At 31.9% G+C, this 16,614-nt stretch overlaps 1 protein-coding gene across 1 annotated transcript in view; it reads right to left on the bottom strand.

Annotated features, from left to right (window-relative positions):
• Positions 1 to 2,254: 2,254 nt before the first annotated feature.
• Positions 2,255 to 16,614, bottom strand: part of LOC132720955 (heparan-alpha-glucosaminide N-acetyltransferase-like) — a 32,200-nt gene continuing 17,840 nt past the window's right edge. Inside the window, exons 6-17 of the mRNA XM_060705203.1 lie at positions 13,379 to 13,448; positions 13,046 to 13,127; positions 11,057 to 11,151; positions 10,533 to 10,640; positions 10,061 to 10,209; positions 9,623 to 9,735; positions 8,165 to 8,286; positions 7,787 to 7,913; positions 5,293 to 5,379; positions 4,752 to 4,826; positions 3,519 to 3,702; positions 2,255 to 2,849 (exon numbers count right to left, since the gene is read on the bottom strand). Coding sequence (XP_060561186.1) covers positions 2,674 to 2,849; positions 3,519 to 3,702; positions 4,752 to 4,826; positions 5,293 to 5,379; positions 7,787 to 7,913; positions 8,165 to 8,286; positions 9,623 to 9,735; positions 10,061 to 10,209; positions 10,533 to 10,640; positions 11,057 to 11,151; positions 13,046 to 13,127; positions 13,379 to 13,448 — 1,388 coding nt within the window. The 3' untranslated portion in view covers positions 2,255 to 2,673. The remainder of the gene's footprint in view (positions 2,850 to 3,518; positions 3,703 to 4,751; positions 4,827 to 5,292; positions 5,380 to 7,786; positions 7,914 to 8,164; positions 8,287 to 9,622; positions 9,736 to 10,060; positions 10,210 to 10,532; positions 10,641 to 11,056; positions 11,152 to 13,045; positions 13,128 to 13,378; positions 13,449 to 16,614) is intronic.

Below are 16,614 nucleotides of genomic sequence, written 5' to 3'. Positions count from 1 at the left end.
CAGTTTCATCCGTTTACTTTTGTCATTACATGCAATTTCAAAGTAATATTTTACAACTTGATGTATCTAAAAAATAGCGTTTTTATATGAAGTGGATGTTGATAAGTTTTTTTATTATTTTAAATTCTCTTTCCATTTGTCAATGATAACATGTTAAAATAATGCAAACGGTTCAACTGGACCGAGTCCGCAACATGTTGTCTCTTTGAAGTCTTATATGGATCCATGCGCACAAACGTTAAGGGGCAAAAAAATCTTTGAACCAAGAAATCTGACAAAGTCATGTCCTTGAATGTTTTATGTTGAAGCACGGAATGGTCATAACTTACCTCAAAGAACTATTTAAGCCGAAATAAGGTCAATAAGCACCTTAATTAAAGTACAGTAACCTGTGACAATAATGAAGGGTAAGAGGTAGTGCTGATAATGGCTGTCGGTGCCATGCAAAGGACGTGTCTGTCAAGCTTTAACAACGTACTAGGGGCTCACGAAACCAAACATTCTTCCTCGTAGCCCCTACATACTTTGTATAGGGACACTCGCCTCATCTTCAGTCAAGGCATCGGCAGCTGGTCCGCAGAAGACCAGATTCGGTTTCCAACTTCTCTGACAATGTCGTTGGTACATCAATTTCTGCAATCCCTTAAGAATCGAATGGACTGTTCCATATTTAAATCAAGATAACTTCTTAAAGTCAAAATAAAATACAGAGACGCTAAATGTCGAAGTTAACTCAGGTTGGTAACCGCTATTTGTTAAAGATTGATAATGGGAGGTAATTCATGCAGTATATATAGGTATAAGAATACCTCCCTCGATTACTCTCCCTTGATAGATCAGTCTCCTAATAATTATGCTAATCTCCTATGAATTTTGGCACGCATGGGATAGTATGATGGTACAAAATGAAAAGTTTTAATGATAATAACTTAAAATATACATAAATAAAAGACACAGTCGTACAGAATCACGCCGCCAGATTAGAGAAATGCCGGTTTGAATACATATTTTTGGTCATTTACCAGTTATAACCGTAATTTAGCCGAAACTGAAGGAATCGGCAGTGTGAGACAAATGGTCATTAGACTCGCTGTCCTAGATTAATTACGGATAAATTTCGCATCGCCCGCTGATCGGACCAACGACTTCTGGCTTGCATACCCGATACCCTTCTTCTTAATGAGCTATACAGACTGACTTTGGCTCTTGTAAAAGAAGAACAATATTTTTGACATATTAAACTCATTTCAGTGTTTGAAATGCAGTAATGAACGGTGATACAATTGATCTTTGTTTTAAGATTTGAATTTATATTATTGCATCATAATATGACAATAGTAGTCTTAATTGTTTTCTTATCGTGTCTTATTGATGGAGTATTCTTGAAAAGATCACTGATTTATAGGAAGGTTGCAACTTGCTCGAAGAAATTGCTGATAACTGCAATGACGCGAATTTCCTATCGTTCAAAGACGCAGTTTTACTTTGCAACGAAAAATAAAATTACATATTCCAAAAACACATTATATGTATGGATTTTTATTATGATAAGGCTCTTGTTTTTTATTTGTTTTTTGCCCCTTTTCACATGTTTTTAAGCAGTGTGATTTTAGCGTTCCATTCATATTATCGATCCTTTTTCTAAAGACTATAGCTACTTAAAGTAGTAATATTTCAAAAATGTTCAATTTAAGTGGTTGAACTGCTTAAAAATAATTCGTATAAAAGTTTAACAGAAATAATTCGTCAGATGATACGAATGTTTACTAACTCCCGCCATTCCTTGAATCTGATCATGTGACTGAATGGTGTCATAGAGTTTCCATGGTGCGTATCCATATCGGTACCCTCTTTGCGAAATCTATTGAAACGGTACTGTCTTTGAACATGCTTGAGCTAAGTGACATTTAATTAAAAAAATAATAATAAAAACAAACGTCGGGGCCTCTGTGGCCAGGTGGGAAAAGTCTCTGGCCTCGAATCACTTGAACATTTTTAAGCCAGATTTTATGATCATAGAATTAATACATGTAATAATCATACGTGACGTAGCACATTCCAAAGGTAGCTTTCATCTTTATTCAGATGTTTTTTTTTAATTTAAAGCCCTCATATCCATATGTACCTTGTTAATGCAAGCATTAAAGTATCACATTAATCCTATCTTTGTTGTGCTTCTAATGGCTTCAGTAAAGATATATAAATCCGAAACTGTGGTGCGGATACGCTTTCTTTATAAAGATAATATATATAATCCTGACAAGATACACTGTTTATATACGATGTTACAATAGAAACAGATAATTAAAAATCATATGTTTTTTCATTGCTTATTCACTAACTTCAATATATATGTATGAAAATATTAATATAAAGTAGCCAACATGATTCTGGTCCGACTGCATGTGGTTGAAAGATAACCTGGCAATTCAATACAGTATGGCGTTATAGAAAAGGTCTACGTTGTCATTAAGTCTTAATCTGCTGGGAGTGATCTTAAAAGACTTCCATAAAGCTTGACACCAAAAGCAGACGACAAGTTCTTCAGAGTCTTGCCAGAGACCAAGCTGTTTGACAGTCACCTTTTTATTTCGAGAAGAAGAAAATATATAAGCAAATAAATTTTCAGCAGACGACATTTGTGCTTGCAATGCAAAGATGTTAGCATCTAATTTACAGTGCTATGAAGATCTTTTTGCAATAGAGAACAAAGCCAAGAACCAGCCAGATTATAACATCCCAGACTGCTTTGATGAGGAGTTTCCAGTGAACCTGTTCTATCTGCCAGTTAACCGGAAAGAATCGATAAAATATATCGTGACAAAGATAGAGCACCAGTGGGTTCATTCCTGCAAGAGAAAAATAAATACACGTATACATTTAAATCCTATTGACTGAGCTGAAATAAATGAAGTTTCTAGTCGATATGGTATTTTAATTTATGTATACCTAGATACAAGAACATAAACACAAGTAGTATTCATAACTTGAAAAAAAAACATAGTTTGCAAAATTCAGATTTATAGTGGCGCGTAAGCTAAATGTTCTTTACCTATACTTATTACAACAAAATGTTTTCTAGCAAACCTTATTTATACAGGATATATGTTATTTTTTTAGCAGCCTTCATTACCCTAGAACTGACCAATATGAAGTTTTGTTCTAAAACATTATAAACTAATATGTATTAGATGTATTCACGTTGTTTAAAGCTTAAAAATTACATAGTGTTTCTTGACGTGTTTGAGTTGTCTGCTTTCATTTCAAATTGTTAATAACAACATGATATTGGACAGTGATTGGACAAATAACAAAACAAAAACAAAAAGAGACAAAATTTGTTTCCTCATAAGATTACAATTTCCAAATACAGACTGGACATAGCTCCCAAATATGCTACCAATATTATAACTTTTTTTCTCTCATTATTTCTTACACATCGGCTTCCATTACATATTTTATTTAGTCAAGAGAAGACTATACAGGGGAGGTAAATGAAACATTTGGACCAGACTTACCGGCAAATATGAATGGTGCGCCGTTCCATAGTTTGAGAACATCGACAATTATATATAGCATAGCTAGCAGAAAGTATGCAAAGCTAGCCGTTACCATGATGAACGATACAGACCAAAGGTTTTTGTTTAACGGTATAACTCCATCGTTCTTGGAAAAATTACACACCGCCGCCCCTATTACTCCCTGTAATTAGAAATGAGCCGCGTCATGACAAAACCAACATAGTGCGTTTGCGACCAGCATGGATCCAGACCAGCCTGCGCATCCCCGCAGTCTGATCAGGATCCATGCTGTTCGATTACAAACCCTATTACAAGTAGAGAAACTGATATCGAACAGCATGGATCCTGATCAGACTGCGCGGATGCGCAGGCTGATTTGGATCCATGCTGGTCGCAAACCCATTATGTTGGTTTTATCGTGACGCGGCTCAAATTTGTATGTATACATGTAATAACATTTCCAGTGGAATTGCATTTTCTAGAGATTTAAGAGAATCAGATCTTGGAGCAGGTAACTCAAAATCAAACGTTCATTATAGTACCTTGTTTTATTTCAAATCATTTGTGTTATTCCATTATCACTCATTAAGCAAAGTTTAGAAATAGTTATATGCAAAAGACATTTACTATGCTTCAATGAGTAAACATACAGTTGTTTTTTGTGGGTTTTTGTGTGTGTTTTTTTTTGTTTTCTTATTTACGAAATTGGAAGACAATTTATATCATTGGTATAAGCAACTATTAGATAAAATCTGTCGTATAGAAATTTAGCAAGTTTAACACCATGACAATTATTACAGTAATAAAGATAAATCTGTAACTAAAGCAACAGTTTTAACTTCTTACTTTATTGTGACCTAATAGAGCAAAAAAGTAGGCGGGTAACCCCCATTTTTGTTAATTTATTTAAATTATCCTTTTAATTATTTCCCTTAATCATACAACGATTAAGAAAATTCTCTTGCAATTAAAACCTCATGCATATTTGACATTCTTCCTCACAGTTTGTATGTCATAATTATTTTGTAACGGTTGGGTTGACCAGATGGGTTGTCTAGAATAGGTTAATATAACTTTAAAATTAGCGTACATAACATTTCACTGCATTACATTAGCATACATTACATCACGCACACAAAACCAGAGACTTTAAATATAGCTCTGTGACGTCATAAATAATATATAATTAATGTGAAAGCAATGCATTGCCAAGCTAAAAAAAACATATACCGTTATTAATGACCAGATAACCAGACGAACAGTTCGACCAATGGCATCCTGATAGCAGACGAAGATACGCCCCGCCTACAAACACAAACATTTTTAATTATCTCAGAGTGAAATAAGTTTTGAAATTTTGTCACGATTTATATTCTTATCTTAAAAACATGATACATTTCTATTATTTTATAAACGATAAAAAACACCATATTGCCAGTGTGACATTTTGCCAACCGACGTTTAATTGTTAGGTAATATAAAATTAATGAACAATATTTTTTTTTCTTTTTTCTGTATATATCTGAAATAAGTGATTGACTTACACTAAAATATCAAATGTAGAAACAGTTGGACAAATAATGATAATTGTTTTTATATTTCTGTACAAAATGTCAGCTATGGTGGTAAACCTTATTGTTATTGGTGTTTTTATTGAAAATAGAAAAACTACTTATATTATTGCACCGGTTATTCAGTAATTAACATGTTGGTTATTTCTATTTACGATGTAAAACAATATGTGTGAAGCTCTACATCAAAATATATTTACTTGCACGCCCAGAAAGCAGAGGAATATTGACGTCAGAGTTCCCAGAATTCCCTCGGGATCGTATGCTACTTTCGTCTGGTAAATTTCCTGTCAACAAAAAAAAAAACATCCCTATTGTTTAATCTACCATTTTGATATACATTTACATTGTTATTTCAAATAAGCACTTTGGTTTTATTTTGTTTGTAACTTTGTATTGTCATGAAAAGGGGTTTGTCATTCCACCTCCATCAACATCTGTATACTTAAATTGATTGGCTAATTGCTGAACCAGAGCGATCATAAAAGCCATTGTAAAAGAGCTCGGTATCAAACCTTATGCCGAGTACTAGAAGACTTTGTCAGTCATCCATTATTCATTATTTCAGTTTCGAGAGACAATCTTACCAGCATGCAAAGGGTTTATCAGCAAAGCTTGTTAGACTATATGTATAAATGCGGAATGTGCCGACTGTCAAACGAGCTCATCATAGCTGATTGGCGTCCGCGCCGAAGCGCGGCGCTCTTATGGAATGAGATCAGATTTTGTGAAAGGGCGACAGCAACTTCTCGAGCCTTTTAGTCGGTCATAATAAAAGCCGAAAATTCCGATCGGTATGAGGGTGCTTGATTATTAAATCAGAATGAAATGTCGCGATATGTTACAATGAATTTTCGCAATGCAAACATTTTCAAATGAAATAACCTTTTCCGTCAATAAATCGCGCTCTTCGGGGTTTTTTATTTATCATTTTGTAGTACACAGTCGGTTATCATGGTATGTTATTGTTGTACATGTATCCTAGAATGATCAGTTGATGACCTAAATATTCCAAAAACCTATTTATAGATATATCTATTTATCACTCCTATCGGTAAATGCCGGTCTCTCCCGGTCTATTTTGACCAGGATTTACTAGTGACCGGCGAATAGTACCACAGGTTTATTGTCCGGTCTCTCCCGGTTTTGGAGTAGATGTTTGATATCGTTACAATTAGAAAAAAAACAACAATAGCATGTTTCATTTTTGGCGTCCGCGTTGTGATATCGTTACAATTAGAAAAAAAACAACAATAGCATGTTTCATTTTTGGCGTCCGCGCCGAAGCGCGGCGCTCTTATGGAATGAGATCAGATTTTGTGAAAGGGCGACAACAACTTCTCGAGCCTTTTAGTCGGTCATAATAAAAGCTGAAAATTCCGATCGGTATGAGGTTGCTTGATTATTATTAAATAAGAATGAAATGTCGCGATATGTTACAATGAATTTTCGCAATGCAAACATTTACAAATGAAATAACCTTTTCCGTCAATAAATCGCGCTCTTCGGGGTTTTTTATATCTATATGAGATAAAAACAATAAATATGTACACGGATTTATATGTAATATAAATCCGTGATATGTACAATAATTGAGAAAAAGGTACATTTTTTATGGTATTAAAATGACATTATCAACTTTGAAACATTTTATTTAATTATTTAATTTGTTATCCGTGTTTAGTAAAGATGCCGAGGAATTATTCAAAGTTACAAATTAGATTTTATGAATTATTCAATTGATCGATAATTTAAAAAATGATAAAGAAAAATACAATGTACATGTACATGGTTTAAGAATAAACAATATTATATATTGAAAGATAAACCATAATTTACTGACTTTTTCCAGTTAAGCTTTGACTTATAATCGTCGGTCAATATGACAATTGAATTCTTAAAATTTATTTTACAATTTTAATAAAAAAGAGTAGTAAAAACTCAGTATTAAAATAGCACATAAAACACAAAAAAGAATAAAAGAAAACAATATTCATAAAATTTGTATTTTTTTTTTAATTAAAATTAATAGATATTACAATTATTGTATAATAAACAATTATGCTCAACATGATCAACATGGTAATATAACCAGTGTCATATTTTTACTAACTTAAAGTGTGAACAGATACCTTAAGGGGGTCTTCGCTAATAGCGATAACATAATAAGGGACAAATGTGTGGTACGTGTTGATCATGCGTTACACATATGGATTATAAATGATTGCATACATGTATATCCGTTGCTATTAATAACCACGATCATAAAGAAATAACAAGTAATATTCTAATCTCTAGCATGCCAATCAAAGTTCATAATGAACAATGTCTTTCGTCCGCTCATTCATAAGTGGTATACATTTCTGGTAGTTTATAAGAATATCTTGTCATCATATGTGTACTAGTTCATCTTCACTTGATGCATTTCTTGCTTGGACGCCCTTTGATGCTTTGCATCAATGCTTTTCTTGTATATACATGGTTTATAACAGTAATCTATCGCTACCAATATTTATTAAACGCACATTAGGGCACTTGATTGTATGCACATGAAAATAATTTAAGAATTAGATTCTTACTGATTAGTTGTTTGGTTACAGTAGGTCAAACCGTTTGAAAGAACCTTCTTACCGGTATTGTTTAATATAGTATTTAGTATTTAATAAATGCATACATTTGTACGAGTACAATTACCTTTGGTGTAGGATTGCCGTATATATGATTTACTCCTAAAACCATCCTGTCTATATACCCGGCAGCACCGCCTGTACAGTTCTCGTAAAGTTTACCCTCGTGCAAACCTCCCGGACCAATATATCCGCTAAAAATATAATAGTATTAAAAACATTATTATTGCAATGATAAATCCCTGACATGACTCGAAAAATGTTTTGTTTTTTACTTTTTCGTGTGCGGCTTTTTTTTAATTACTTGCGTTCTCTTGTTTATCACTGCTGGTCACCTTTTTCTGAAAAAATAAACAGCTTGACAAAATAATTTAGCTTCCATTATAAGCCGCTTTCGTAAATAAACAAATGTTAGAACTGTATTCATAGCTATATTAGAACTTACGTCGGACATCCAGGTACATTTAGTTTAAAGGTCAATGCCAAATACATTGCTAGGAAACCAAGGCACGCGATCCAGTCCGGTAGAATGACAACAACATCTCTGATCCAGAACCAATTCCTGTTCTAATTCAAAATTCAGAATTCATAAACAAAACTATAGTATATTTTTAATTCAAGCCGTATTAACTACTCTGCTGTTACAGAGAGCTATTTCAAGCAGGTCTTGATCTGCAGCCGACTGGATTTTAATAAACCAGAAACTAACGAGGCCAAATTCAAGTAATGAATCAACACGCGAATCTAGGATTTTTTACCCGAGGGGTCGACAAAGGGCAATGCATATTCATTCCAAAAGAAGACAGACATTTTACTGGAGAGATTTATGAGTAACCATATTGCTCTGATAACGACCCCGTTATCATTATATACCACTTCAAATTTAATTGTAACGTAACACTTGGTATTACGTTACCAACGCAATTCCTGGTTATACTAGTTATAATGCGGAATTTCTTTATGTCGGGACGTTTGTGTGCATGTAATACATGACAAAAACTTATATAATAACAAAATAAAAATTAAGTATAGGTTAGTGTTTATTAGCATTTACAAAATTTAATTGGTCCCGTACGACCAATTTATGATGTAGTAAATACTTACTTATAAATACTAGCCAATCGTATGGTGTCATATTTCTGCCACCAGATAACCATATACGTAAGTAGTTAATTTCTTAATATTAAGCTGGTAAAATAATAAAAGGATGGCAGTTGTAGGCACTAACATGCATTTATTTCCCGTTATGATCTTTTATTTATTGAAAAAATTAACTAGTTACGTAACTAGTTAACCACATAACTCACTAGTTAATTAAGAGGTTTACTAGTTACGTAACTAGTTAATCTCTTAATTAACTAGTTAATTATATGGTTGTCTGGTGGCAGAAATATGCCACCATACAATTGAGCTTTTGAAATTATTTTTATAAAACTGTCGATTTACGAGACTGATAAATATTGACCGATTTACTAAATGATTCATTTGAAATACTGCAATTCCATTGGACAAAGAACTTTCAATCACTTAATTAATGAATACTAATGAAATCTCACATTCAATGTCAAAACTCCCGGGACTTATCCGCCATACTTATGTCAAATTCAATTTTAATTTAAATACATTCAGATATATCAAATTCAATAGTTTATATAACTTTAATATGTTCTTTTTGGTCGTTCGAGCCGAGAAAAACGAAACATCCAGGAACTAAAACAATTATTGCATTTCTAAATTATGAGCATTACTTAGAAATAGATGTACATTTTGTAAAATTGTGGTCAAAGCATTTTTCCAATGGGTTAAAAAAATTATCATTGGTTTTCTTTCGTTTTTAACTTGATGATATATATGATATTATGCTGATATCTTAACCACCTAGATTGCATTGATAGTTATTTACCTTCCCGACGTCTTTCTGTTTGGCAAACAATGTCCGTAGAAACGCGACGAAAAAATAACTTAAACTGAGCCTCTGTAACACCCCTGGTATACGTAGATGCTCCAAGTCAACAGCTGTTCAAAGTATAATACACTATGGGTAATGATTTTTTTAAAAACAATTAAAGTTTTAAGATTATATTATAACTTCTGGAGAAATTACTTGGATGTTCAGTTATATACATACTCTCTACAGGTCAAGATAAAGAAATTATTTTCATCTTAATACAGAAGCAGAAAAAAAACCTGCAAAGTCGACAATGCTTTTGTCCAAAGCAATTTACTACTCAGTCTACTGTTTGTTCGCATACAAACATTTTGACACTTACTGAAAAAAAAATCTAACAGTTGGATTTTTTTCATCGAACATTTACTAATAATTAAAATTAAACTGGCTTACGTCCCCAATTCGTATTCAGAATGATGCCAAATGCAAAGAGAAGACAACTCCTCTTGAGAACCTTCCAGAATATCATACCACGTGACCTGCCTCGTTTTAACATGCCTTTAAACGAAAAATTCATTGATGTTCCCATGATAAACACGAACCTGTAAATGCGAAAGCAAATAAATACAATGAAGATGTTGCGCAATTAAAATCTACTGTACTAAATTTAACGTAAATTATTCCGTCTAAGTCAATTGACAATATATTAAACAAATTACAGTTAGGAAATTCAAATATGTCATCGACATAGGTTAATGTTCATAATTCGGTCCCTTTTTGGTAACTGATTTTGATAAGTGTTAAAGTACGATTTTTTATTTCAGTTGGTGTTCTCTTTTTTGTTAAAGTTGGTGGTCTCTGACTTTAACCCACCAAGTCAGTGGTCTCTGACTTAAGTCCCTCTCCCAACATTTCAAAAACATACCATGGGAACACGAGGTCCGCTAGGGTAAGGCCATTCCATGGTGGATGCTCAAAAAACCAGTATCCTCCACCGCCATAATTGACAAAAATCATGATGACCAAACTCAAACTGAAATTTCATGTAACCAAACAACAAAATAAATCAAAATTACATACTGAAAAGAAAATGCCGTGTATCTAAATTGATAGTGTAAGGCATATAAAGGCATGGCATCCAAAATGCAAATATGTTGCTCATAAGGAAGTATTTCCTGGTGGAAAAATAGACGTCAAATAAGCCTACATTTTGATGTTTAATAGTTTACCATATGTGAAAGTTGTATTTGCATCATTTCTTTATTACATGTATTTTTATTTATTAATTAATTAATTATTTAATTTATTTATTTATTTTCAAATTTCCAATTGTTATAAAAAGGCAGAAGTATCCAAGTTGCACATTATCACAGCTGAGCTCCTGATTACTGAACATCCAACAGTTTGGGTTAGACTGCGGCCAGTCTAAGATAATGAAGACTTGTTTACCCTCTAAATGTGTCGAGTGAATGTAGTCGTTGTCGTTTCTTGTGGGTGTCGAGCGGTACTTCATTTTCTGTAGAATCTGGCGTTACGGTCATTGCCTTATAAGGAGAATAGTGAAATAAAAACTAGTAATTATGACATCAAATATAACAAAAGAAACACACTTCACCAAGCAATGTAAATGGCTATGCATATACAAAAAATCGTAATTTTTTATGATTTCATACATGTATACAAGTGTAATTTACTGTCAAAAGGGTCATGATGGTCCGATATCGTTCATTTGAGTACAAGTATTTTTTTATTACAAACTTACCTCGGATGACCCATAGTTGAACATAAGCTAAAATCATAGAATAAACCTTTCTGACAAATTTCTGACGTTTATGTTTCGATCCAAGATAACCAATATTTTATCTTGAGCTAGAAATCGTCGATATAACTTTTTCTGACAAATTTCCAGGATACTTGAGCAATATAAGTGTTAATAAGGTTGTTCAATATTTGAGCTCCGTGACCTACATGTAGCTTTAACATCACATGACCCATATTGAAACTTAAGGTAGAAATCATAGAAACAACCATTCTATCAGGATATTTGAGCTGAAAATGTAACTTTTATTGTGTTTATGCGTTTTTGGGCCATATTTGAACTATGTGACCTAGTTTTCGACTCCATGTTCGAACTTGAGTCCCGGATATCTGGCTGATAATGTTACCTTTAGTGTGTGAACAAGGGTTTTCCATATTTGGATTGTGAGACCTTTTTTCGACCAGAGGTAACCTATATTCGAACTTGAACTACAAATCACTTAAGCAAGTTTCCTGTCAAATTTCCAGGATATCCTGTCAAATTCCCAGGATATTTGGGCTGAACAGTAGCATCGATAGTGTTTTTTTGTTTTTTTTTAAATCTTATTTTTGGGTGATGTGACCTAGTTTTTCATCCGAGATGACTCATATTCGAACTCGCCAAAGTAATTTCTGTGACCATCGATCATTTTGATAATGTTTTGTGAAAATTGAGCAAAAAATTAGACCACTAGTGTTAATGAACTTAGTTTTCAGGTGAGTTGAATATAGGCGACAAAGCAAAAAAACAAATTTCATATGGGAATTTTTTTTTTCGGACGAAGTCCGTCTGTTATCAGTTTGACTTCCTGTAAAATTAACAGGGAAGGACTGAATATAAGAAGAATTTTCATTGGTCATTTTAAAATTACAAACTGAAATCGGTGAATCTCATTGGTCATTCTAAAATAAAATGTAAAGGACAGTTCTTGCCATTCTAAAATAAAATTTTAAGGATAGCTCTATGATAAAATGTAAGGGATAGTTTTGCCACTATAAAATAAAATGTAGAGGATAGTTCTAAAATAAAATGTACAGGAATGAGGATAGTTTTTTTTTTTCTAGGTTAATTTGTAAATGATTACAAAATTTATAAAGTCAAACGTACAATAAGTGAAAGGGACACCTTAAAAAGAAGTTGTTCTTCTTTGAAAGATCATCAATATGAATATGCTTAATTCAATTTCAATGTTTCCAAAGTGGATATTTTCTTAATAGCTACAATAAATAATTATCAAGTCATTGTTATGCAAGCATTGCTTACATTTCTTTTTGTATTGAAAACTTAGAATTTACATAATTTTGCATGATAAACAGATTTACTTCGGCCGAGTATCGTTTTAAAAGATACTCCTTGTTTCTTCTTTGTTCTACTTTAGCAAAGGCACATTTGAAACCAAAGGCAACAATTTACAACAAATTGTAAAAAAAATATGTCCACGTCTAAAATACAAAAATGTATACTCGTACAATATATTCATTATAAACAAACTTTCAGCAAAATTTCCAAAATCTTGAAAAATTGATATTGCCCTGTAAAGATAATGTCTGATCTTGGTCTGCACTGCTAGCTTTAGAAAACGTTAACATAGTTTTAGTTTTAGTGAAATTAGAAAGGATATTAAAAAATGTAAAGCATACAATGTCATTAGAAACGGGTTGTTCCTTTTTAGCATCGTGGGAGTGGTCTAACTCGTATTTTGCCTCGTCACGAACTCTCACTCTGAAAGTTAATTGAATACTTTGTCATCCGCACTTTGAATAATATTAATTTTGTATTTCTTTTTTTAAGTGACAGAAAGACAACTTTTCCTTGGTATATTTTTAAAATAATTATTAGAAAAATGGACGTAAAACAGCCATTTAGCTCCAGAAATCTTCAAATTACAAATTCCAAATATAATTCAAAAAGTTTAATAATTCAGAATTAGCCTTAAAATGAAGACAAATACGTAATATACTGTAATAGCATACCGATAACAATAAGAAATGGCCTTCACAATAATCCATAGTACAAGTGTACCTATTCCAACGTAGAGGATTGCTGCAATTGAATAATAATAATAATAATAATAATAATAATAATAATAATAATAATAATAATAATAATAATAATAATAATAATTTTTAAATCGGTGACGATGATGATCGTGATAATTATAATGATAATAATTCTTCTTCTTATTGTTATTGTCGTAATAATAATATAATAATAATAATAATAATAATAATAAACTCTTTATTTAACGAAGGTAACTTATTAAGACAATACATCAAAGCATTAGATACAACACATATAATGCAAAATCTTATTTTCAACAAGGCCTTCAATAAAACATAAACATAACAACGGACATATTCAAACAATTGTAAAGATTACAACATTCAGTAAATCTTAATCAACAAAGAAGACAGACATAATATTATATTATAATATAGGTAAATTTTCTATAATTCATCTCTAGATAATAATAAATGTTTGAAATGTGATTTAAATAATTTAAGACTTGAAAGATTTCTTATTTTTAAAGGAATAGTGTTCCATAACTCCATACTAGAATAATAAAAAGTACGTTTCAAATAATTCGTTTTAGGTCGTTAATGCATAATATCTTTTTTATGTGTTGATCTTAGTAAGTAAGTTTTATTTTGAGATAACGGAATTAGATTAGAAATATATGCTGGCGTTAATTCATTCATCGCTTTATATACCATAATTCCAGAAAAGTATTTACATCTAGATGGAAAAGATAACTATTTCATATTTTGAAACATATCAAGAGAATTTGTTTTTACGGGTTTATTTAAAATAATTCTAGCGGTTCTTTTTTGTAATTTTGTTATTCTATTTAGATCTGATTTGTTACATTGGGACCAAATAATACATCCATAATCAAAAGTAGGGGCAATGTAAGCGTTATAAAATAATTGTTTCATTTCAGGTGTAAGAAATATATTTGAATTCTTTTTAGCAGAGATATTTTAGAAGCAAGCTTAGAACATGTTTTGTCAATATGTGTTTTCCAAGATAGACAGTTATCAATATGCAATCCAAGTAGCTTTTGACAATGAACATTATTTATACTCGAATTCTCAATATGCAGAGAAAGATTGCCTATGTTATTTATTTTACATTTTGATCCAATTATCATGCACGTGGTCTTTTCTGGATTTATGGCCATATTATTGAGAGTGCACCATTCCTGTATTTTTAGTAAGTCTAGTTGCAGCTCAGACTGTATATTACTCAAACTTTGGTCAGCTATGTGTAATGTTGAATCGTCTGCGTACATATCAATGTCTGAATTCGTAGTGACTGATATATCATTTACATATAAAAGAAACAGTATAGGACCTAAGATTGAGCCCTGTGGCACGCCTGATATAACCGGTAAGCTTTCAGATTTATCATTGTTGACTTTTACAATTTGCTCTCTGTTAGAGAGATATGCATATGACTGGAAAAATTGTACAGAGTTTTCAGAAAAATGATAAAGTTTTAATTTATGAATCAATATATTATGGTCAACTAAATCAAAGGCTTTTTTAAAATCTAAAAATACAGCACCTATTATATTTCCATCATCAATATTCGTAAGCCAAGCATCTATAAGGCGGATCAAAGCCGTTTGGCAAGAATGATGTCTCCGGAAACCTGACTGGTGTTCATTAATGATATTGGTATAATGAAGATAATTATTTAGCTTATTTGCAACATGCCTTTCAAGTATTTTTGAAATGGTTGGGAGAATAGATATTGGCCTATAATTATTGGGGTTTGACTTATCTCCCCCTTTGTGTAAAGGTATAACACGTGCTAGTTTCAGTTTATCTGGGAATATACCTAGTGAAATACTCTTATTAATAATTGAAGTTATTGCTCTCGTTATAGAGTCTTTACATAGTTTTAACATATTAGGACCAATTCCATCAATGCCAGAAGATTTATTTTTATCAAGGTTGTCAATATATTTGCTTACTTCAAATGTGGTTATGAAATCAATGTCAAATTGCTTATGTCTAAGTTTATGATCTAGAAAATCTTTTAAATACGAAAAATTGTTAACATTAAAATAAGATTTCTTAATTAGATTTGAAATTTCTGTAAAATGTTTATTTAAGGCATTTGCAACATTCACATTTCCTTCAAAAAGAACATCATTAATGTTTAATGTGATTGGTAAAGACGGTTGCTGCTTATTCTCATTTGATATGTCTTTTAAATTTTGCCATAAATATTTACAATCTCTCGAATCTTCAACTGCCTTGTTATAGAACATCTTCTTACTCTTTTTAATAATAGCCTGGCATTTATTTCTCCATAACTTATAATTAATCCAGTCTTTACAACTTTTATAGTGATCTCTTTTATTGCGGGCCTCTTTAATTTCGTCAGAGTACCAATCTGGTTGTTTAGTCCTTTTAATACGCTTTACTTTTACAGGCGCATGTTTGTTAAATAATGTTGCAAGCATATTGTATAGAACATCAAGTGAGTTATTTGGCTCTGCAATAGTTTCAATCATATCAAAATTATTAGCATTCAAATCATCTTTAAATACTTGTTCATTAAAATTCTTGAAAGAACGATAATTTATCGTTTTATGCAAGAAAGCATTTGCCTCCCTTCTTGTAACACAATTTATTGTAAACGACAATGGATAGTGATCGCTTATGCTTAAATTAGAGACACTCACATCATGAATATGGTTAAGGGAAGATACGTACAAATGGTCAATTATAGTAGATGTATCTTTAGTTACTCTAGTAGGAGATTGGATTAATTGCTCGAGGCCAAAATCTTGAACAATATGCGCCCATTTGCTATTATTGAAATTGTTAGGGTATGAATAGTTAATGTTCATATCTCCAATTACATACAAATCTAGATTATTTAATTCTGCATTAATTAATTGCTGCTCATAGAAATCAATCCAAGACTGGTTACTGTTAGGTGGCCTGTATAAGAAATTTAACAGTACAGATTTATTGTGTGAAAAATTAACCTGTAACCAAACAGATTCCACATTTTGCGACTCTATGTCAATTCGCCTTCTATAAGAAACAGTATCTTTGATATATATTACAATTCCACCGCCACCCTTTAATACCCTGTCTCTCCTTTCAAAGGTATAATTATCAATTTTGAGATCCTTATCTTCTACTGAATCACATAAAAATGTTTCGCATAAACCAAAAATATCTGGGGC

Source organism: Ruditapes philippinarum, unplaced genomic scaffold (genome assembly GCF_026571515.1).
Source record: "Ruditapes philippinarum isolate M1 unplaced genomic scaffold, ASM2657151v2 ctg145_1_1_1_1, whole genome shotgun sequence".
Taxonomy (NCBI): domain Eukaryota; kingdom Metazoa; phylum Mollusca; class Bivalvia; order Venerida; family Veneridae; genus Ruditapes; species Ruditapes philippinarum.
The sequence above is the reverse complement of the archived record's forward strand: the minus strand, read 5'-3'. Positions and strand labels throughout refer to the sequence as shown.